Source organism: Leptosomus discolor, chromosome 1, assembly GCF_034619465.1.
Source record: "Leptosomus discolor isolate bLepDis1 chromosome 1, bLepDis1.hap2, whole genome shotgun sequence".
In the NCBI taxonomy this organism is placed as follows: Eukaryota; Metazoa; Chordata; class Aves; order Leptosomiformes; family Leptosomidae; genus Leptosomus; species Leptosomus discolor.
Genome location: NC_141391.1, coordinates 216,297,750 through 216,321,426, shown reverse-complemented (window position 1 = coordinate 216,321,426; position 23,677 = coordinate 216,297,750). Strand labels below are relative to the sequence as shown.

The following is a 23,677-nucleotide window of genomic DNA, read 5'->3' as shown; positions in this document are numbered from 1 at the left end:
TTCTACCAGCATCCTTTCTTTCAGGAGGGCTCCCTTTGTGCTGATTTTAAGTAGAGAGCTCAGAGACGAGAAAGGGAGGATTAGCAATTAAATACGCTCGGATGATGGCATGGTTGTGAAGGAGGGAGGAGGAAGGAATGCTCCATAGTAATGTACTTTTGTTTTCTTTTCTCTTTGCTTGTAGGACAAAATCTGCCAGGGAATTGGTGTTTTGAAGACTTACAGCTTTTAATCCTCGTTCCCTTGGGAATACAAAACTTTCCAATCATGTCACCGGCCATGTGGAAATGGACTTGCCTGGTTTCTCACCTCCTGCTATCCACCACAGTGTCGCCTCTTGGTAGGCAGCAGCCACTCCACCCAAAGAGGCCCTTCATCACTTTCACTGGAGACCAAGCAGAGGGAAACTTCAACCACTTGGTGGTTGATGAAAGAACTGGACAGATTTACTTGGGAGCCGTCAACAGGATCTACAAACTCTCCAGTGACCTGAAGGTCCTAGTGACCCACCAGACTGGTCCTGATGAAGATAATCCCAAGTGTTATCCCCCCAGGATAGTCCAAACCTGCAACGAACCCTTGACGCCCACTAACAACATAAATAAAATGCTCCTCATAGACTACAAGGAGAATCGATTGATAGCCTGTGGGAGTCTTTACCAGGGCATCTGCAAGCTTTTGAGGTTGGATGACCTCTTCAAGCTGGGAGAGCCCTTCCACAAGAAGGAGCATTATCTCTCTGGGGTGAATGAGAGTGGCTCTGTTTTTGGAGTCATTGTTTCTTACAGCAACATGGATGACAAGTTGTTCATTGCCACTGCCGTGGATGGCAAACCTGAGTATTTCCCCACTATTTCCAGCAGAAAGCTCACCAAGAACTCCGAGGCAGATGGGATGTTTGCGTATGTCTTTCACGATGAGTTTGTGGCCTCTATGATCAAGATCCCCTCAGATACCTTTACCATCATCCCTGACTTTGATATCTACTACATCTATGGCTTCAGCAGTGGTAACTTTGTCTATTTCCTGACTCTGCAGCCTGAGATGATCTCACCGCCTGGCTCCACCACAAAGGAGCAGGTTTATACCTCCAAGCTGGTCCGGCTTTGTAAGGAGGACACAGCCTTTAACTCCTATGTTGAGGTGCCCATTGGCTGTGAGAAGAACGGGGTGGAGTACCGGTTGCTCCAGGCAGCCTACTTGTCTAAGGCTGGAGCCATCTTAGCAAGGTCTTTGGGTGTTGGCCCTGAGGATGATATCCTCTTCACAGTCTTCTCCAAGGGGCAGAAAAGGAAGATGAAGTCCTTGGATGAGTCAGCTCTTTGCATCTTTGTCCTGAAAAAAATCAACGATCGCATCAAGGACAGACTGCAGTCCTGCTACAGGGGAGAGGGGACGTTAGATCTGGCCTGGCTCAAAGTCAAGGACATTCCCTGTAGCAGTGCGGTAAGTGAAGCCCCTGAGCACCCAACCTTCACCTCCTCATGTGCTCACAGATCTTAGAGCATGGCTCAACTACTAGAGCAGGGTCAAGGAACAGAGACTGCCTTGTCCCAGTCCTGGCTCTGCCTCCAGCTCACCACACCACCTAAGTTAACCAGTTCATGCTCAAACATGCGATGTTTGCTGATAAACTAAGCCAAGGGGCCTTGAAATCTTTAGGGGGCGTTTGCCTGTTGTAGTTACTTCACTGTGCAATTTGTTAAGGGTGAAACCCATTTTGTTGTGCAGTCTTGGCTCAAACCTAAACCAAAACAAGACCTAGATAATGTCAAAGGCTTGTGTGCTGGTTTCTGTGTCTGCTGGTGTAATTTTATTTCCCTAGGCTGGAGTTGGAGCAGCTTTGTGAAGCCAGGGATTTGTTTCTTCTAGGGCTGAGAAGCACTGATCATTAACCATCAAAGTCCCTCATGTTCCGGTTTCCAGCCAGCTCTGTGTTGCCTCTGCACTGAAAAATTAAGGCCTGGCTGCAGATCAAGGATTAAATGCTGCAAAATTTAAGGGCAGGATTGGGGAAGAAGCTGGTCTACCTGACCTACAAATGATCTTAAGAAATTGTCTTAGTTTATTCTGTCGGTTCACTGAAGTGTCATTGCAGAAATCCGCGTCAACCCCGACAGCATACCGCTGGCTTTGATACCACGCACAGAAATGAGCATTACAGCCGGCACTGCACCCAGGCTGCTGTAATAGCCGCTTCTCTGGGCTTTGATTTCCTTCCTTAATTAGCTCTTTCAAGTGAGAGGCAAGTTCAAGTCTGAGCAAAGGGAATATGGAGAAACACCAGAGCGCTTTCCTGCCCCATAATCTCAAGACAGTCGGAGCTCGGGATATGGGATTGCTCTGGCTTTCCTTTGTACCCAAGCCTCCTTTGCTGGGGGATCCCTGCTGCTGTTCCTTTGCAGGACAAGGACGGACCAAGAGGAACGCAGACGGGAATTTCATTGCGGGGAGACTGATGCTGCCTTACTCTGCCCTAATTCCCCTTTACACCAGTGCCCTCAGCATCATTGCTTGACCTTGCGCTGCTCTCTTACTCCCACACTGACTGTGCAGAGGGACATGTCCTTCATTTCAGTTGGGATCTCTTGTGCCTAGACCTGCAAAGCTCCCTATAGAGTATTGCACAAGGAGAAAGGCTGTGCCCAAATCTGGCTTTGATTTTTTTGTTTAGCCTCAAGGCCTCTGCACATTCAAAGAGCTGCCTTTAGATTTAAGCTGGGAGCTTCCCACTGGAGTTTCTTTCCTGGGCTGTTAAGCTTCTCCATGCATTTGCAAATCTGCTCTGCTTGTGCTCCATACTAACTTTGGCAATATTGGACCTCTCAAATCAGGAGATTTGAAACCTCTCAGTCACCTGGCTTCTGTAGCTTTAGACAGGAGCAGAAAGGCCAACAGCTTTCTTTGGGGGGAGTCCCAAACCAAGAAGACAGATCTATCATATTGTATTTTGAGGGACAGGACTTCAGAGGTTGGGGAGAGGATAAGGAGCCAGGGACTGGGTGACACGGTGGGAAAAACTGTTAGAGCATATTTATGACATATTTCTTTTCTGTGGATCAAAGATGGTAATGCTTCCCAGCTGGAGAAAGAGCCTGGAGGTTCTTGAAGAAAAAACAGGAGTCTGAAAAGTATAACTGAGTGGGCTGTCCTCTCCTTAAATGAGTCTACTTAGAGCTGCTGGCAAGCCCTGTCTGAGATCAGCTGTGCTGCCCGAGGGAGGAGGTATTAGTGACTTGGCTGCTGTAAGGGTTGCAGAGTCCAGCCGCTAAGCTTGGAAAATATTTGATGATTGGTGAAGTATTTTGGAGCCTGGATATATGTCTGTGAGGGCCTCATCTCCTTTGCTGATGTCGTGCTTGCCAGCCATCCACCAGCACTGCTGTTCTGCTTCTTAGCGCACGTATTTGAAGCAGCTCTAAAACCAATTACAAAGCCATCAGCGAGACTTTCCCCGGTTTTGTGTGGATGTCAAATATTTCTCTGCTGGTGCAAATTGAGGCTTAACCTGCCTCTGATCAAGGCTGGACCTGAACTTCAGCTCTGCTGCCCTACCTTCAGCAGCCAAAATCCTGCGTGTGAACAGACACAGCTGATGTGCCTGGAGTCGAGCAGGTGGGTAGAGGTGAGCTGTGGAAACCCTCACGGAGCGTTGCAGAGGAGCACTGCTAGATGGCATATTCCAGCCCTACTTTGTGGTATTAACTGTGGGACCATGGATTATGGAGCTGGGCTTACTGCGCTGAGCTCCCATCTTGGTGCGTGGTTAGGTCTGGCTTTTGGTAACAGTTATTTGCTTAATAGGGTGATAACTGACTCAAAGGGGGTCCGTGTGTTAGGATGCTTCTGTTCCTGCCTCGGTGTAGTGCTTCAGGGCAAAAGAAGTCTCTTGAGGACCATTCCCAGCACAGTTCTCCTAACATGCAATATGCACACAAATAATCATGGGGATATGGGGCAACGTTGCGCTTGGCTGGAGTAGCACCGTGAAGAGTCTGCAGCTTCTCTGGCCAGGCAGCTTTGTTGGTGCAGCTGGAACTGGGAAAGTTGAGGTCAGGTAGGACCTGGCAGCAAGCTGGGCTAGACGTGCTGTGTCCTGCAGTCAACAAGCAGCAGGAGGGTCTCCAGGTGTCCTGCAGGGTTGGGTGTCCTGGAGATTTGCCCTGGTCTGGTTTTCAAACCCAGTGTGAAGGCAAAGGATGGAGACACAACTGTGTAATGAGCCTGCGCTTCTCTTGTGCCAACTGCGTGTGCGTGTTGCAGATGTTACCAGTGTGACAGAAGAATTTCCAGAATGGGAAATACGAAAGTCCAGAGGTGAATGGAGGATCCTTAATGTTCATTCCTCCCCTGTCCCTGTGTTATAGCTGTCCTCTTGTTAATCTTCAGCATAAATCGAAAAAAATCATGGATTTTTATGTCTGGGCAGTTGATTTGCAAATTGGTGATGTTCACTCAGGTGATGAACAGTTCCAGGTAATACGTTTCTGGTTTTTCTCTCTGCGCATACAGGATAATAGCTTATATTTGAACAGTACACTTGACCCCAAATGCTTAGAAATTCATATAATCAGAGAAAATTGAGGCTGGGAAAAAGAAAGTGTCTTGTGAGGTCATCTGATTTGCCCTTCTGCCCTACTTATAACATTTCTGACAGATGTTTGTCTCACCTGTTCTTAACCTCCAGCGATGGAGATTCCTCTCTTTCCCTACATAATCTGTCTTTGCTGCTAGGAAGCTTTCCATCATGTCTAATCTAAATCTCCTTTCCTGATACTGAAGCCATTCCTACTCAAATAGCCATGGAGAGCACCTTCACCCCCTTTGTCTATGTAGCAACACCATTGTGTGTCACCAAAACGTGACCACTTCTGTGGTGCGGCGTGGTACATCAGTGTATGGAGCAGAGGGAGCAAGGCTGTGTGGACGTGCAGTGTGTTGGCAGAAGGAAGGGCTGTTCAGGAGGGAAAAAATAGGCTTTTTAAAAAAGAAAACAATCTTCATGTTAGATAAAGAAGGCCACGGTTTAAATATGCTTCATGAACTTTGTAATCACTGTTGATATAGTTGGGAAAAGCTGGATTTCTTTAAAAAAAGAGAAGAGGCAATTTGGGAGGAGGATGGAGATGTAAATGGGCTATTTGGGTACAGGACTTGATCATTGGGGCAGTTTGTTGATTTTCATTACTATGAATAAGAATAAAAATAGGTACGTTTAGAAGCCCAGTGACAACTGAACTACTGGGATGCTCAGTAGTGGAGGCAGGGGAGCCTTCCCTCTGCTTTGGGGAGCAAGCAGGTGAACTGCCGTGTGAGACATACAAGCACGGATGAAGAAGAGGAGGGTATTGGAGACTGACCCCAAAGCAGCATGAGGGTGCCAGGGCCTGATGGGGAGGTGAGAGAGGAACGGGGATCCTTGCTGGAGCTTTGGCTTGCGATGAAGTCCCAAACACAGTGTGTTGTTGGCATGTGATCCTGGCTGTCAGCTTAGGAGCTGGTTGCAACCCAGGGCTGCTATCCTGGAAGATGCTGGTCTCCTCATCAGCCTGATCTGCCTCACGGCATCACCTGCCACTCTGCAACCTAACAGACTCCAGTCACTGAAATGAAAAGGTGTCACCTCCACCACTGTAGCTTTTATCAGATACACAGTGCAAATATCTGTCCAAGATAATCAAAGTGTCTGTCCCCAACTATTGCCTGGCTTCTGCCTTTTGCCGGTATTTTCTTTTCCTTCTGGCAGGAAATGGAGTTTGACTGTTTAAATTACTGTATTCAATCTCTTCCTGTGTTTCATGGCAGCGCTGTCACTTGGGGGAGAAAAGAAATGTTTCTGAGGCTGACCATCCAACAAAAGGCCTTGTGTAGAGAGCTGGGCAATATTTTTCCAACACTTTGCTAAGAAAGGGCAGGTGAGGTGGATGTTTGGGACCTGACTCATTGTCTGATGAGTGACTTGGCTATAAAGGCTTCTCGTACTTCTGATGCTTCAAGGCAAACCTAAGTCAGCAACTCCCCAAAACATCTTGGTAGATATGGGTGCCCAAATCCCTGAGAGTCCTGCATCTCTTCCACACACCTGTTCCTCAAGTGGACTCTGCTGTCCTGCTCCCTCCTGCTTCCCCTGCATCTTCCCTGCCCTCCCAGATGCTTGACATCCACCAGCAAGCACTGCTGCACTCCCGGGGTTCAGCTGAATGAAGGAGGAGGCTGTAGAGGGCCTATTACTGATTAGTCCTTCCATGGATGCCTGTCAGACATATCTGGCTGCTGGTTGAGTCAACAGCCATTTTGCTTTAGTAGCATGAGCATCCAACCTCTGGGTAGATGCCGCTTGATCCTTGGGGCTGATCCATGGGCTCTCCTCTTCTCCATGCCACCGGGGTGGGAAGGGCCACTTCTAGCTCGGGTGGTTAGAAGGGCTTTGTGTATGGTATGGGACAGTCAATTTGACTCCTGGCAAGGCCACTCTTGCTGATGGGGTGGCCACGATTTTCCTCCAAACATGATTTTCCTTTTCCTCCCAGAGCATGTGTTTGTTATCACTGATGTTAACAGGACACAAGTCTGACAGAGCATCTCTGAGACACCAAGATGGGAAGCAGCATTACCCCTGGTTTACAGGAGGGTTGGCCAAGGCACAGTAAAACATAACTTGCAGCAGAGGGACTCCTGGATCTTAGTGCTGTGCCCAGTGTTGCAGGAAGAGGGAATATCATCCTTGCTATTGTGTCCCTCTCTAGCACGGGGACATAAAAAATGGGTCATTTAGAAAGAAGGACTGGAGCTGCTGGAAAGAAGGGCCATTTCAAGGAAAAATATCACTTTATGAACTAAAAAGCAGGAACTGTCATCTCCACCTGTCTTCTCCCCCATAATTTTCCCTTAAAAGGGAAAGATTGGAGAGAAAGAGAGTGTTAACTGTTCCTTAGACCCTGGGAAGAGGAATGCATGGAAGGAGGTCCATGAGATACCGCTGCTTTGACATTTTGCACACACAGCCCCTGCCCATGTCTCCTGGCTGGGTTGGCCGGTATGTGAGCCTGTTGCTTTCCCAGGGGAATGACTCAGTCACTGGAATGAGCTATCAGTTTCATTAGACCTCGTAGTGTCACTGCTTGCCAGACGGGCTATCCTAAGTAAATCTCTTCAGGGGTCAATGCTACTCGTGCTTGCATAATAGATCTTTTTGTTCATCTCCACTGGACATGCACAAGAGTTTTGTGCACATGTCTTTACTCCAAATTATACAGGCTCGTGTTTCTGATCCAAAGGGCTCATGGTCAGTTGAGGTCAGTTTTTGGTCAAATTTCTAACAGTGCTTTCTTCTTCTTCCTCTGAAGATGCAAACAAGAGCAGGAACCAAAAAAAAAAAAATTAAAAAAAAAAAGACACAGTGCAGCCTGTGCAAAGGCAGTAGCCTCAGAAAGACGGTAATGCCTCTCTGGAAATGCTCACTGGGGACTCAGAGACAGAGCAAACAGGCTTATTACTGCCAGATCTGTATTTGTATAATTGGTCACATCAGTTTGTGTTGGATGGGAATGCGTGTGCGTGTGCGAGGCGTGTTGTCAGAGGGACTTGCTGAGCCCAGCAACTTTGAGGAGAGGCAGCAAGCGTCTTCTTGCGGATGCTGGGAGCTGGAGTGGATGGAGGGCTTAACTGGGAGGCAATACGGACAAGAGGTAGGGTGCTGGCTTAGGGTTTCTGCAGCTGAGCTCTGTGATTTGCAAATCTCCCCCATGCACCTTCCCAATCCTCATTCCTCCACCTGCAGCAGGACTGACCATCCTGTCCCCTGCAAAGCTGCCTGTGCTCCGGGATGAAAGACACTTCATCAGAGAGAAATGCCGTATTATCTTGCTATATGAGGCAGCTCAGGTGAAAGTGGAGCAGGGAGCTCTCTCCCGTGATGTGGCTGGTATTTCTCGTGATTATTGTCAGTGGTGGAAGCGAACAGAGGTGTCTGGGGCTCTGCTCCTCAGGCTAACGGAGAGCAGCTGAGTTCAAATCTCCATCACTCCAAGCAAGGTCCTGGCCCCTCTGTAACTGGAATTAGGAAAGTCTCCCCACCTCTTCCTCTGTGAGGTGGCCAGCAGGTTCATTAACTAGTTAGCCCTAATTCATTGATTAGCATGCCTACTGTTCATGCTAGGGACATGATGGCTGGGGTCTAATGGAGTTGCAGGAGCAAGACCCCCTTGGCTTTTCCATGGACGTACATGCCTGCGGCTGAGAGCAGTGCTGGGTGAGCACTACAGGACTTCTCCAGCGTATGCCTGAGCTCTTGGTTCAGCCTGGGTATAGCTGTTGGCAACATCCCCGTCCTCTGGACACCCTCAAAAGCCCACCTCTTGTTCAGGAAAGCATGCATATGCTAACCTGGTGAGAGCTTGTTTGCAGGGGCTTGTCAGGCACCACGTGGGTTCATCTTCTTGTTTTCCCCAATGGTGGTCCTTCCTCCCGTGTGCCACCTCTGCTTTCAGCCAGCGGGGATAAGGACACTCCCCCGCCTCTCTAAAGTGCTCTGCACTCTAGGCAGGGAAAAAAGTGTCTTTGGAGGCCCTGGGGGAGAGAAAAACAAAAACTTGTAAGCACCTGCATCAACAGAAACTTGCACTTAAGGGCTGTAAACCAGAGTCTAATTGCATGGAGAGGATGATTGCATTTGAGGTATTAAATATGTTCCTCAGCATTAAACACCTGTCCTTGAAAGGATTCTTCCAGATCAGTGTGCATGCAGAAATAATGCTGGTGGTAATTAATTACTTTCTTATCCCACCCCCATCCTGCAATGTCTCCTTCTAAAATGCTCACTGTTTGTCCTGGGGGAAAAAAAAAAAAAAAGCTTGCTTTGGAAACAACCTCTTTCTAAAACCATTTCTTTACTTCCCAAGCATAAAGCAAGAGGAAACCCTATGCCTTTAAGTGGCTGGGTGCCAAACCCACGCACAGTGCTGTTCTCTCCTGGCTCCTCACGTCTCGTTGACCCTGCTCATACAAAATGTTCATTGAGGACAGAGCAGGGCCCGAGGCTGCTGAGTCGCTGTTGTGTCTGAGATATTTCAGTCACAGCTCCCTCCTCCACCATCAATCCCATCTCTGGACCACGTTGGCTCTGCCTGAGCAGCTCAGCATCTCTCAGCATCAGCCCCAGGTCCTGGTGGTTCTCCAGTAGCTGCTTTGGCAGGTGAGCAAGGTGCCAGCTTCTCTGTCAGTGCCTGTGCTCTTTGCCTGTGCTTCTTGCCACATGGACAACTAGATTTGTTTCTGGGAACTGATCTTTTTTACTGCTTCCCCTGCCAGTAAACCAGGCTGTTTTCTTCTGTGGTCGAACCCTGTGGTCGCCTGTGGCTCAGCCGTTTATTTTTGGAGGGCTCCGTATGATCTCCTCTCATTATTTTCCATGCTAGGAGAGAGCTGCTTTGCAAACCCAACCTTGTATTGCCTCGCCAGGAGGTTGCCTTGTGGGCCAACGGGAATACTTGTGCAACAGTTGGTTTTTTTTTTAAAAAAAAGCAGCAAGCAAAACCCAGCCATCCTGGAAGAGTCAGAAGCAAAGTGACTCCCGGCCCCCTTGGCGAGCCCGATGCTATTTAAAGCACCTCCGGACGGGGGGCAGACGAGCGCAGGAGTTTGTACAATAACCGTTCTGTTGAGGAGGGGGTCGAGGGTAGGCTGGATTCAGGGTTGCTTTCTGGGCCAAATCCTGCCCAGACCCTTTCTCGCTTGCCTGGTGCAAGCGTAGCTGTCGGGGGAAAAACAGTGCAGAGTCTGTCTTAGTACTTGGAGAATCAGCGAAGATGTTTAGCCTCTGGGAACGATCTGATGCATATGTCTATTTATTTTGTATTCCATCACGCACATAACATAAGACTTTAATTTTTTTTTCCCCTGAAATACCCATGTTTCTCTATTTATCCAGATTGCATGGAAAACGGGTCCCCATTATAGCAGGTAGGATAATATGATATTAGAAGCATCCAGCCCGAAGATAGAGACGAGAAAGGCTGTGGTACCTGCAGAGAGGTGTCCGGGTCTCGTCTGGCCATATTTCCATCCCAGACACTCCTAGCCTGGCAGCTGCATGGCTGTGCCAGCGTGGGATATGGTTTTGCTGTAACTTTTGAGAGGCATTTTATTAGCACTGACCCAGCCTTTGGGTAACAGGGTAACAGCTTTGGTACAAAACGCTGTGTTTGCAGAGCCAGCGTGGACCTGACTGGGTAGATTTGTCCGAGTTCAGGAAGGAGCTGGGAACCTGGGTGTCCTGCACACGTCTACCTCTGAACTGTCCTTCCCTTCAGCTCTGCTTTGTTGCACAGATAAATGCCAGTAGGTGGAAGAATGTGGCTTGGTGAAATGCAGACTTTGTTGTACCTTTCTCCTGCAGATAACTACACAGTACGTAGGACCTAACATCTTCCCTGTGCCACTAGCACCCAGTTGCTTCAATTTAGGAGTTAGTAAACATTGCAGCCCCGATGCTTTCTGCTTTACAGTGCAGATTCTAATATTATTTAAAATATTTAAAGAAATTCTTGAAACGCAGGAAAAACAAGACACCCAGATACACATGCAACTAATGGGCAGCACCACAGAAAGACAGACCCACCTCTGTTTCCTCCATGCAGTACTGGAGCTGGCACAGAGCATGTGGGTGACATTAGATCAGCAGGAACAACATCGTATTTTCCCTGTTTCAATGTCATTGCCCTGTCGTTGTCAGTGTTCCAAAATAGAATAGGATTTGTTCAGTTGATTTATCCTGTAAACAAGCGGTATTATCCAGGCGCGTATTTAGACACACAGAGAGACTGGGAGAGGCAGAGTGAGGGAGCGTCCAGGAGGGAATAATAAAGACTTGCTCCTCCTGATGAGGGAATGACCCAGCGCTTATCAATGGGTTGGGGCTATTGGTCGGGATCCTGCGCCAAGAAACACAGGGCTGTAATTGTAACGGTGTCCCTGCCTCTGAGGGCTGGCTGCAGCCTGCCGCTTGCACACTCCTCCTTTCAGATGCAGGAGGAGTTGGAGCCTAACAGCTTGAGTGAATTTGTACTCGGCTGACACAAGTGCGTGAATTCCTCAAGTACCGAGATCTGCAAAGATAGGGGCAGCAAGTGGGAGATTTTTCTTTTCAGGGCTCGAGTGCTTTAGTTTGTGGTTTAAACTGATAGCGCAGCTTCTTTAAATTCATTTTCTGTGAGATGATAGGACCAGGCAGAACGCGGTTCTTCCTGCTACAGATGCGCAGCGCTGGAGCTCGGCACAACTCTCTGTTATTTGGTGAGCAAGTTGGGGCCTCTTGTCCCCAGCTGAGCTCTCTCAGTTTCCCCATGCTGAAGAGCAACAGCACATACATGTTGTTCATTACAACACTCAGCTTACCTTCGCAGGACCGCGGTGAGGCTTAATTAATGCTTTTAAGCGGCTCTGGGATCTCCGGGCGAAGGTGTTTGCTTGCATGCAAAGCAGCGTTGTTGTTTAATTTATATAGCGCTGTTGGCGTGTGTGGCACTTTGCAGCCCAAATGATAATTTTGTCTGTGTAACAAAATAATAATTATAGTAATTGTGATTCAGTGGAGAATCTCTGGTGGTGCCAGCGTAGGGGAGGCAGCTGGACTCTATCCGGCAAGGTGCTGGTGTGCTTCACTGGAATAGGAATGAGGGGTGCCTGGCAGCTGCCAGAAACCTACCAGAAGTGCTGTTTTCACCTTTCTGTTGCAAGCGTATTTTGGGAGATAATGGGCCAGGCACGTTGTCTGTGAAAGGGAGGACGGGTCAGCAAGAGAAGGCTCCTACACCCTTCAACATTGCGTGTAATGGGCAGCGATGATATGGCTGTGGAAATCTTGGAGGAGCCCTGCAGGGCGGCTGTTGTGAGCATCTGGTGAAATGGGTATGAGAGGTTGTGTCTTGGGGAAGGGAAGGTCTCTTAGGTGTCGCTATTGGCTGGACATACCTGCGAGAAACCCACGTTATGGCAAGGATGCTCAGGATTGTGGGTCCCAGCTGAGAGAGGATAGAGGTCCAGTCTCCTCTTACACCTCTTTCACTACTGCAGTTGGTGTTTCCAGGAATTCATTATGTAGACAACCTTTGGCTGACCGTGGAAATGTGATGTCCTTTAGGATAAAAAGCAGCAGCTAGCAAGCACTTCTCCTTCTCTCAAAGGTGTCTTTCTGCCTACAGAGAAAACCCTTTTCACCTAAGATTTTCTCTCTCTGGGGCTCTTACTCCCCGTCTCAGCTACAGCAGCACCAGGGGAAGTTAGTACTACTGTGTTTCAGGTGCATAACACAGCTTTGCTGCTGGAATATGTTCTTACAGAAGAGCTCTAGCAGCTTATTTGATCAATACTTCACTTTTGAAAAATCCCTAAATGCTTATTTACCCAATAGACCGTGGCAGTTTCAAAGGCAGCGTCTCCACACTCAATAATATTTTTTTTTTTTTTTTTTTTTTTTTTTTCCGGGGTGTGAAAAATTTTAAGTGAATTTTTCCAAGCTCTTGGAAAGCACTGAGCTGAGAGCCACAGAGATCATATTCCTCTCTTTATCCTTCAGTGCTTCATCCGTACGATCCTCCAGCCTCTGAACCAGCAAGGGAAAGTTTATGGGACTGCAGAAGAGCTCAGCTTCCTTTTACAGTCACACTTGCTGCTTTTTCAGGTCCCATCCATCCTTCTTGTTTGCAGGTAGAGTTGCCACCTGTGAGGGAATGAAACTCAGTGACCACACGCCCCAGGTACCTGATTTTCACCCTAGCTGCATGGCTTGGTGTGCTAATGTTGGGATTTGGGGTCGTAATGCTGGAAATTTTTTTGAGGGAGTGGGAATGACGTATGCAAAAGGGAGATTTGGCTGACACAGGGATGGTGTTTGGGATGTGAAGACCTCCATAAATGGCAGTGTTTGTACTATCTCAGTCTGACACTCTACGTCACTGCTGGAGGCACTGTCCCTCTTCCCTGCCTATATCAGACTCTTGGGGTCTAACCAAGGCACTTGAAATATCACTTAAGCTACAATATCCAAACACAGAGAGTGTAAATATCCCATGGAAAAATATTGCCAGTCTGTTCTGCACCTTGCCTTGTTTATTTTGACATAGTGCGGCTGTTTCTCCTGGCAGATGCTTGGAGGTGAAGTTGACACAGGACCTGAGGGATGTGGTGAAGCTGGTATCAGTACACCATCTGCCAGTAACACAGATTCATTAACCTGCTGGTGTTTCAGTGATGATCCTTAATTGCATCTTCACTTGCAATGGTAGGAGTGTCTTCTATGCAAGTGACCAAGAAGCAAGTATGTTGTTCTGCTGAGGATGGCATTGCACGCTTGATATCTGTGATGTGCTTCTCCGGATAGTCAGTCTTGGACTTTCCTTCATGGAGGCATGAACTGTTCCCCTCTGATAGTCCAGTGCTGCTTCCAGAGCAGAAATGCTGCTGCTGACCAGTCTCAGGCCAGTAGTAAGGCAACGTGCGTAGCAGAAGTGGGAACAAGAGTTTGGGAACAAGCCATGGGCTGAAAGGCATTTGCAGTTGCTGCTCACTAGCTCTGTGGCTGTGACACAGAGCCAGCAGACCCCAAAAGCTGTGGTCTGCATCTCCAGGGCCTGCAGCAGGAAACAAGAAAAGCAAACGTACTGGCAGTATTGCCTATGTTTTGTAGTATTGGGGTCTAGAAAAGTCTCAGGGGTTCCCTAACCGGTATACGATGTACACATCTTTCATCACACTAATCATTCAGAAAGCTAAATTTATAGCAACAACTACTTTTTATTAATAATCACCCAGCTCTGCTGAGCAGAAGGCCTGAAGACTAAAGAAACCTGTTGGTCTCTGTAAGAAAGGCAGCCTCCTCTTCAGGAAATTGCAAATTTTACGACGTGGAGGTACATGGTATAGACTGTTGAAGCCTTATGCTCACAGTATAGCAGGAACATAAATGCAGGTATAAAAAGCCTGTAATACATTAAGATTCTGCAGCACTCTGGAAACTTGACACCAGTCCTTGAACTGATGCTTAAACTACAGACCTAAAAACCAAACGCCTGTGCCAGTTCTAGTCAATTTGAGTAACTTTTCCCCCTTTCTTGCGTTCCTGAATTATGTTTGAATTAAAACCTCTTAGCATAGTGGGTGCAATTTTCCTGTAATTGGTAAAGTTACTGTAACTGCGCTGTCATTTGTATATGGTGACATGTAATTGCATGATAACCATTGCTGTGGTTGCACCAGTGAAAAGCAGCGTGCAATTATAATGTATTTCCAAATGCTGGCTTTTTATCCAGCGTCCATTATATCACAGAGCACCCCGGGGAAATGGTACTGGATATTTTTGTAAGTCATTAGGCTGCAGGCTGATCACGGAAGAGTGGGTTGGTTGGTGATCTATGCTATCTTTGGTTGGTGGCCCAGGGTTTCCATCTTTTTGTCCATAAAATTTCCCCGTGGCTTTGAATTGCAGATGACAAAGGTCTACAGCTGTTGGTGCTCACTGGGCAAGCCCGCAGCTTTTTCCTGACCCACTGTCAGGAATGCATGTGATGGGGAGGGCAGTAACAGGTCAAATTATGTGAATGATGTGGCATGAGGTGAAAGTCAGAGGGGCTGTCTCCATCCTGCGCTCGGACCTCACAGCTAGGCACAGTGAGTGGGCTGAAACGTGGTGGTTCTGCTGAAGTTCACAGCGCAGATGGAGGGGAGAAGGTCACACAAACCAAAGCCCACTGTTCTCAGAGGAGCCAGAAAGAGAGACTCGGAGGCAGCATGGCCAGAAGCAGAGGTACTGCAGGGGGATCCAGCTTAAGGAAGGCAAGATACTAATGCCAGGGGTAGGGCAAACCAGCATCTAACCAGAAGTTCACCAAGCATTGAAGCCCATGCTGATAACGTCAAGAGGACGTGCACAGGCAAACAGGAGAAGCACAAGCCTTGGGTACCACACCGCTGCTGTTAATGTTTAAAGACCTGTGGTTTGCAGGGAGATGGTTTCCATCATTTGCAGCTCCACTGGGTAGGGATTTATGGTTCGCTCCTGCACCAGGTGATTTAGACCCTGAATTTCCTAGCTTGTATCTCTTCAGGTACCATGAAGTTCCTGGTGACGGATTTTCCTAGGGCTTCCATCTCTCTAGATTTTTAAATATCCTATTGAGTAGAATACATGCCCACCCTCACCCTCACTCAGTCCTTGCAGCCAGGAAGGAAAGAAGATCTTGCAGCCAGGTGACGGAGGAGACCTTGGATATCTCCTTGCAAAGACTCAAATGCGTATTACTGTTGATTTCTTATTGCTGTTGGCTCCGTGGCCCTGCTGGCAGCACAGACAGCCGTAATGTATGTGTTCCCTCCATCGTCTGGCGTAGCCAAGCCTGAGATAACAAGAGTGAGAAGCCAAGTACCTGCCACCGTATGAAGACAGGGCTGTTAGGTATTAGCTGTAAATCAAAGGCGAGACATGGCCATTGGGACAGCCTTTATCCCTGGTGAGTCTGTGGAATTACTTTGGAGCCTGTTGAGAGATCTGGAAAAAGGCCCCGGTGCTTTGATTGAGGAGGAAGATTTTGACGAAGTGAAAGCAAGGAGGAACAAGGGATGGCTAATCCTTCATCGAAGCTCTTCCCGAAATATGTATTAGACTATGTTTGACTATCAGGGGCTGTTTTCAGAGACAAATCACTAAAGCAGATGTTTAAGGGACAATTGCAGTTTCTTATGAGCACCGTTTGCACTGGCCCCTTATATCTGGTGCTTCAGCCATTCGTGTAATGCCAAAGTGCTCACTTTTGCTGGGGAATCAGATGAGGACAGGGATGGAGCTGTTGTAATCAGAGCTCTAACTCTTCTGCTGAGTTTGGGGGTTTTGGGGGCTCAGCGAATCCCTAGAGGACTGAGTCAGCACCAGCCTTGTAAAACCATCCTCTCCGGGAGGGCTTGGATATGTTAATTATTTATTCGATAGGCTTAATCCTGGAGAAGGCAAGTGCCTGCCAGAATCCTCCTGTAAATCAGGCCCATTCTTTTGCACATCCTTCCTATTTCACTGGTGAATGTGACACTTGGCCGCAGTGTCACGGCTGCAGGTGAACCCTCTGGTTGCCGATGCAGGGAGCGGTGGCAGGAGCAGACTGCAGCCTCTCACCAGCTGGCTCCCCCCTGTGCAGCACCCCAAGACGGAGAGGCAGCTGGTGAGACTTGGGAGGGCATTTATGCCCTGGGAGCTGCCAATCGTTCTCACATGAAGATATTTCGGATATGGAGAGCAGCTTATACACCTGTGTTTAGCAGCTTTCCTGGGGCAGATATTCATATTCCTGGTGAGTAATATTGCCTCTTTTGCAGATGGGAATCTGGTGTGGGATGATGAACTGACTGACTCCAGTCTAGTGTGTCAACCACAAGGTCCCCCTTCCCTTCCAAGTTACCTGCAGACTCTGCTGTGAATTTCTGGGTTAGGTTTTAACTGCTCAGGATGCAAGAATTGCTGACCCTATCCCTGCCACTTTAGATCTTCCCTTTGCCCCTCCCTGATACCCCAGCTGGTGTGGCAGCAGTGTTGCAAGCAGAGTGAATTCATGTCCTCACCTCAGCTTTCATTCTGGAAAGTCGTTAATGTGAAATTGCCAAGCAGAGAAGCTCCAGAGAGTTTTACGTGGCTACTTTATATTGCTGCTAAGAGTGTCTGGAATTGAAAATAAACCTGTGCTTGCAACTCCTGACCCTTTCATCATAAATCCAAACTTCCTTATGTGTTTCTCTTTGCTGAAGAAGATGACTGTATTTCTGTCTTGACAAAGGCATGTGTGCAGCTGAGAGCCACAGCTGCACAGAAGCCGGGTGATGTTTATTTGTAGGGTTTTGCTTGCTGGCATTTTTTTGCAGATGATCCCCAGAGGAAATAACCCAAATATGTTAAATGAAAATAGTTTTCGTGTGGCGTGTGGCTTGCTGGCCTTGCTCCCGTTCTTGGGGGACGGTTGTACACATCGCAAACCACAACTCTGTGATTGCTTCTCCAGCACCCGTGCCACAGCACGTGAGCGGACATCACGGCCTTATCTGCCCTCACGCACTACTTTGCATGTCTCAGAGGCTAAGGTGTGCTGTGATGGTCCTAGATCTCATCTGAACTGTGTCACGTAAGAGAAAGTGCTGATTTCACACTTCAACCTCGCCCTGGCTCTTGGCTCATAGGATGGTTTGGGTTGGAAGGGACATTTGAAGCTCATGTAGTCCCACCCCCCCTGCAGTGAGCAGGGACATCTTTAGCTGGATCAGGTTGCTCAGAGCCCCGTCCAACCTGGCCTTGGATGTTCCCAGGGATGGGGCATCTACAGCCTCTGAGCAATCTGTTCCAGTGTCTCACCACCCTCATCATAAAAAATGTCTTCCTTATATCTAGTCTGAATCTGCCTTCTTTTAGTTCTAGACCATTATCCCTTGTCCTGTCACTACAGGCTCTACTAAAAAGCCTGTCCCCATCTTTCTTACCAGCGTTTCTCATAAGGATGTGTCCTTCTGTAAATAATCTCAGGGAAATAAGATGAAATAAATGGGCTTAAATTTAATTTTGTGCCTGTATGGGGGAAAACCATGATATCAGCCTCATTAAGGGTGGGTCTGAGTTCAGCTGGAGCTGGGCCCAGTCTGATGGAGGAGGGACAACCTGTGGCAATTGGATTAATTAAATCTCAACAGGTTGGAGATGTGCCTCAGGTCAGCCACAGTTTATTGTGCTTGATGCTGCGATCTCTGGGTCTATATTCTCTCGGGGTTTTGCAGGAGGATGAGAGCTTACTGTGCCCGTGTGAGCTCTGATATACATCTACAGCAATCATATACTCTACCTAACACCGTGGCTGTTGATAGAGTGTGTTGCAGAGGGCTCAGTCTTATATCCTTACAGCCACGCAGACTCAGGACTGCTTGGGGAGCAAGCAGAAGTAGCTTGTATCTCCCCACAAAACAGCACAGGCAGCTCCTGCCTGAGAGGTGAGGTCCTGGGTCGTGCAGGAAGGCAGACCAGATGATTGCATGGATCCTTTCTGGTCTCCAAGTGCTTCAGCTGGAGTAGTTGGTTTTGGCTGTGCTGCAGGGAGGGGAGTGTGTGGGAGGCTGTGCTACACCAAGGAGGATGGCTTGGACTGTGCCAGCTCTGCTTGATTGCTATCATTTCACTGCTTGTCGGTGTAATTTCCTGTTGTTTGAGATGGAGCTTCATGCACTGCACCCTAGGTAAGACGTCTGCTGGCACTATTAAGGTTTTCATCCTCTTGGTGGTGAAGAAAGCTGTTTCCCATTTCTTCTATTCCTTTAAAACCATGACAAAGCAGGACTTTCTTCCCTTGCCTCTCTTTCTGCCGTTTGTAGAAGGTTTGGGAATTTCTTGCTTTCAGTCTGAAATGATTCGTCTCTCAGCCTGTCAGGCCACCAGTTCGAGAGACACGTATGTGGCTTTATTATAGCCTTGAAACGCAGACCATGTTAATTTGAGAGCTTAAGAGTTTCCAGTCAAACTGGGCCTGACTTCAAGACCTGGATTCTTCTAAGACCCTACATCTGTAGGATGATTCTAGTTGGAAGGGACCTCAAGAGGTCATATAGTCCAGCCTACTGTTCAAAGCATGGTAGATCTTAGTGTCAGGTGCTTAGGCTGAGTGAATCATCTGGAGTCCTTCTGCAGTCAGCTGACCTTATCGGAAGGTGATCCAGTGCATCCCAAGTTTGGTTGGGTGGCTTGTTTTCTGACATACCTCCTTTCCTCTGTTGATTACGGCGGTAGTTTAGATGACCAGTTACTCAGATTTCACGTGTAAAAGCTAGGTGAGGTGGATCCCGCACCAAGTGATGCGTTGGGTAGTGAATCGGTGAACAGAAGGTTTGTCGCGCTGCATCAGACCAACACGTTACGCTCCTCTCGTTAGCTCATCTCTGACAGCCAGTGTCTCATGTCTTGCAGAAAGATCTGGATAGTGTCGCTGCTTCAAACACATTTGTACTTCCTGAGTAATCAAGCTGCAGTTTTTCCATCCTGACCTGTGCGATGAAGCCGTATGTGTTCTCATTACCCAGAGAAACACTCAGCTTTTGCAAGTCATGCTGTCAGCAGGGGTGTCCTGCCTCTCTGAAGTGTGGGCATCAGCTCTGTGGTACTAGACCTCAGATGAATTTGGCCTTTGGATCTGGGATGCAGATTTATCTTAGACTTTGTGCTGGCATGGTAGACTAGCAACATCCTGTCTGCTGTTTGTAGAGGCTGTTGATCTGATCTGTAATTGCTCTTTGAGCTGGTGTTTTAGCTTTGAAAGGGCAGTCAACAAACACTAATGACTCTTGCAGGCCAGAGCTCAGGCTAGCTGTTCCTTACTAATGGCTGTTTGAATTCCTCATAGGTTTTATGTGTTTGTAAATACATTTAGGACACATTATTCTTCCATTCTGTAATTATTCCCTATAATTGCTGGGTGAAGATAAAATGAATCAACTATCAGGCTTTTACTGCTTGTGAAGTCAAGTAAGGAGCAGCGCATACGCTAGCCATGCTTCCAGGAAGATGTGAGCTCAGACAAAGAAAATTGTCATTGTCCTTTATTACAGATACATGAAAACCAGGCAGCCTTCCTGTATGATTAATTATTGCCTTTCTAGGCCTTAGTCCAGTAAAACATTTTAAGCGGATGCTTAACCTCAAATCTGTGAGTGGTCCCAGTGAAGTTAATAAAGTCTAACTGCTTTGGCAATTTTGTACTGTAATATTTGGAGCTTCATCTTTATTTGACTTATACTGAGGAGATCTCCATATTAGCCACCTGTATTAGCCTCACCTACTGTTCAGATGGTGCCTTGAGGTAGGAGAGTTGTCTGTGCTGTTCTGCTGCTGCGCTTCTGAAACTCTCTGAAGCACAAAGAAATACCCTCGGAGATAACTAGACACCATGTGCGTTCGTATGCAAGGATCCCATTGAATCATCTGTCTGATGACAAACCTGTTGAGTTCAAATGTGTTAGGTGTTAGAGCTTAGGCAGAGGCATTAATGAACAGGGCCTTTTCTCTGGTTGTTAGGTGTTCATGGGTATCTCCAAGAAATGCTGGAAAGCTCCCATAATAGCTGTGAAACCTTCCTTCCTCTCCAAAAAACTTCAGTGAGTTACAGTGCCCCAGTAAGATGGATAAACGTGGCTAATCTCCATTCCATGGGGAGGAAAGGGAGATGCAGGAGGATGAAGTGCCAAGGCAAATCATCATGGGAGAAGGCCCCAGGACTATATGATATCTCAGAGAGTGTGTGCAGTCACCATCCATAGTTTAATCCTTAGCATGGTCCCACTGCAGATTTGGCCTGGTCAGCGCTCTTCTAGGTAATGCCTGGACAGGTCTTGGGGGACTCTGATTTCCAAGATGTAGTGTGAGCGATGCTACAGGGTTTGGAGGTGGAAGAGGAGTGCTTATTTAGGTTCCATAGATGTAAGCCTTACTATTGGGTCTCAGGGCCAGAGGGCAGGCCAGGGTCTGTTTTATTTGCCAGTGCAGATTTAGCCCAGTGGTTCTTATTCTGGATCCCGTGGGAATGATGTGCATACTTTTTTTTTTGACAGAACTAGAAGTGTTTAAGACATTTTCAGCAGACTTTGTCTTTGAGTGCTGGATCTTGACTGGGAAAACTGACTGGTAAAGCAGTAGGAAAAAGGCTTAACGTAATGTATCCTGCTGGGCTGTCATTCAAGAGAAGCAAGTTTCCAGTTCTCCTCCTGCCTGTAACTCATCATGCAACTTTGGACAAATTTTTTCCACCTCCATATTTCTCCAGTCCTGCCTTTGTCATCAATTTGTCAGCCTGCATAAATTATAGGCATGTTATGTGATGGTGTCCCTGCTTGGTCGGATACTTCCCAAATGGCTAAAGAATCGGTGGCTTGATTTTTTTACACTCTCTTTCTTTTTGTTTATAGCTGTTAACAATTGATGACAATTTCTGTGGCCTGGATATGAATGCCCCCTTGGGAGTATCATCCATGGTGAGAGGGCTCCCCATTTTCACCGAGGATGGAGACAGAATGACATCCGTGATTGCCTACGTCTACAAGAACCACTCCCTGGCTTTTGTGGGCACCAAGAGTGGGAAGCTCAAGAAGGTAAGACCTAATGTGGTCCTCTAACTCAGATTTTCGTGTTCTTACGGAGATTTGCAGTGTTGCGTTGAATGCGGGCACAGTCCTTACGCTAAGGTGCATGACCTATTCTGAGGACAGAAAATGTTTCGAGTGGCAAAAAACTGTGTTTCACCCTTGAGGGATAGAGCTGATGTGGGAAAGGATAAAATCCTTCTTCCAAATTGTTGTTCATCAGCAAATGAATGTTTCTGAAGTCAAACCACAGACCCAGCCACAGACAGACCTGATGCAGTTTAAATCCAAAAGATTTTTTTTGTCTTCCGACCGTCTCTAATTAAGTAGTTGATCACAGGGTATCTGTGCGAGCTGGAGAAAAACTGACTGCAGCTGAAGTTTGTTAAGAAACAGGATTTGTGCTCTGGAGGTCTTTCTTTAGAGCAATGTGACTGGACTGTGATTTCATCACGAGCCCAGCATGGGATTAGCAGTTGCTCTGTTTAGGTCAGGCTGGGTCCTAGGGCTGAAGGAAGAGCGTTTTCATCAAAAGAAAGCTGTCTTGAATGATAATAAGCATTATGTTTATGGTTGATGCCACATAAACCCAAATACTATAGAGTGTATTTACGTTCCTCACTGTGCATTATTTCTAAAAATATGCCTGTTGCATGGCTGTATTTCCGTACTTTGCCGTGTAAGGCAATAGTAGAGAGGCTTGAGAGGTGGAAGCTGGGAATCACCTACCTGTGGTTTTCTCGAGGCAAGAAGAGGTGTTACAAGTGACCTTCTCATGTTAATGATGGACATCACCTCCATTTCAGCCCCTGTGCGCCAGTCTGACAACGTTTGTCTGAATGCTCAGCCCAGGAGCATTGCAAAATATTGTATGTGTGAGGAGATTGTGGCTTTGCTGCAATAAGGGAGATGGGTGAAAAGCTGGGAGGAGAGGTTGAGCAGAGCCCTAGGGGTTGGGTTGGGTGTTAATTCCTCTTTGAATTCCTTTTGTAACTAAAAACTTCCAAGTTGGGGAGAGGAAGGTGCTATTCAAAGGTGATGCACCATGGCTTGTGTGTAGAATGGACAGAGCGGACAGGGGAAGTCATTTGTTCACAGATGCTTAAGGAAGGTCTGGAATTTCTGATTTTGTTCCTCTACCTCTTTCTTCGCTTAAAAAGAAAATTAGGGTTGTAAATGCAGATGGCATTGCCCCTGTGCTGAGGGAAGTCTGCAAGGGGAACAGGATCCTGCCCATTGGCAAACGTCTCTGGCTTTGTTCAACAGAGGAAAGGCTGCTGATGCTTTTGAAAAGAGAAAATTTTTTTTCTAACAGTCTATTCAGGCATATGGAAAAGGAGCCAAATTGTTTTTTAAACAGTTGTAATAAAAATAATCTCCTCCCCTGACTAATTAGATTTTGCTTCCCTGTCATCTGTGATATCATAATAAACTGTTTAGTTCTCCAGTCAGTCTCCTGGGGGGAGGTGTAAATGGGGTAGCTGAGATCTGAATGGTAAATATCCAAAAGACCTAAACAGTTAAGAATCACGGCTTCTTCTCTGCACTCATGAGCTTTTGGTTTTTCTTTTGGCTTCAGGAGAAGCAAACTCAGACACAGCTCTATCTTTGCCTTTGCAGGTCACACTGCACAGTCCAAGATCTGATTCCTTTTAATAGGGGAAAACAGGAGAGAAAGCTTTTAGTGCTTTACGGAGTGTGGTAGAGAGCAGGGACAGCCTTATAGGGTAAAGAATGAGAAGAGGGGAACTGAACTGGCTGATGTAATTTGAGAAAGCTTCATTTTATTCCCTTTTTCCTAATGCTCTGAATATTCTGGCTGCAGTAATTACTGCGTTGGGTCCGTGTGTCAGAGCAGAGCTGGAGTCTCAGGCTGAGACCTTCCTCAGCTGAATTAAGTCTCCATCGGAGAGGCAGAATGCAAAGCAAAACGGGGCTCCCCTGAACACATTGGTTTGGACTGGTTGATCCAGGCTCCCGGAAGCCTTCAGTTCTGGCAGGTTCAGCCCCATCCTTGCTATGAGTTCTACAGTCACCGACTCTCCTCCACACACTGCCCTCCTCCAGGGCTCCTGAGGGTATCTGAGCTTGGGACACCAGCCTGTTTTCCCCTCTGGGTGCCACATAAGCTCAGTTTGGCACTCAGAATTTTCACTTGACACTCCTTGGCCCTTGCAAAGGCCTCACAGACCGTCTTGTTTTCCATCTTGGCTCATCAATCAGGTGCTTCTGAATAGGAAGCAAGGGAAATACTGCATTGATATTTCAACTCCAGCGCAATCCATTATGTTAGCGTGAAGTCTGATTTATGTTTTTAAAAAAATGCCTATGGGTAAATTGGAATAAGCTCTGTAGGATTAGATGAAACTTCATGTGCCTGTGGACAAAGCCCAGGAGCTGTCTTTTTTTTTTCTTTTTTTTTTTTTTCTGTCTGGGTCCTACCATACATGGTATGTACTGCTGTTTCTCCTGGTGCAGTGCAGCTACTTGATCAAGCTACAGTGAAGTATTTTGGATAGCATGAAGAAAGGAGTTA

General features: G+C 47.2%; 1 protein-coding gene across 1 annotated transcript in view; it reads left to right on the top strand.

The window, feature by feature from the left end:
* The first annotated feature begins 267 nt into the window (after positions 1-267).
* The window catches only part of PLXNA4 (plexin A4), a 420,437-nt gene continuing 397,027 nt past the window's right edge, over positions 268-23,677 (top strand). Inside the window, exons 1-2 of the mRNA XM_086475002.1 lie at positions 268-1,446; positions 20,968-21,150. Coding sequence (XP_086331128.1) covers positions 268-1,446; positions 20,968-21,150 — 1,362 coding nt within the window. The remainder of the gene's footprint in view (positions 1,447-20,967; positions 21,151-23,677) is intronic.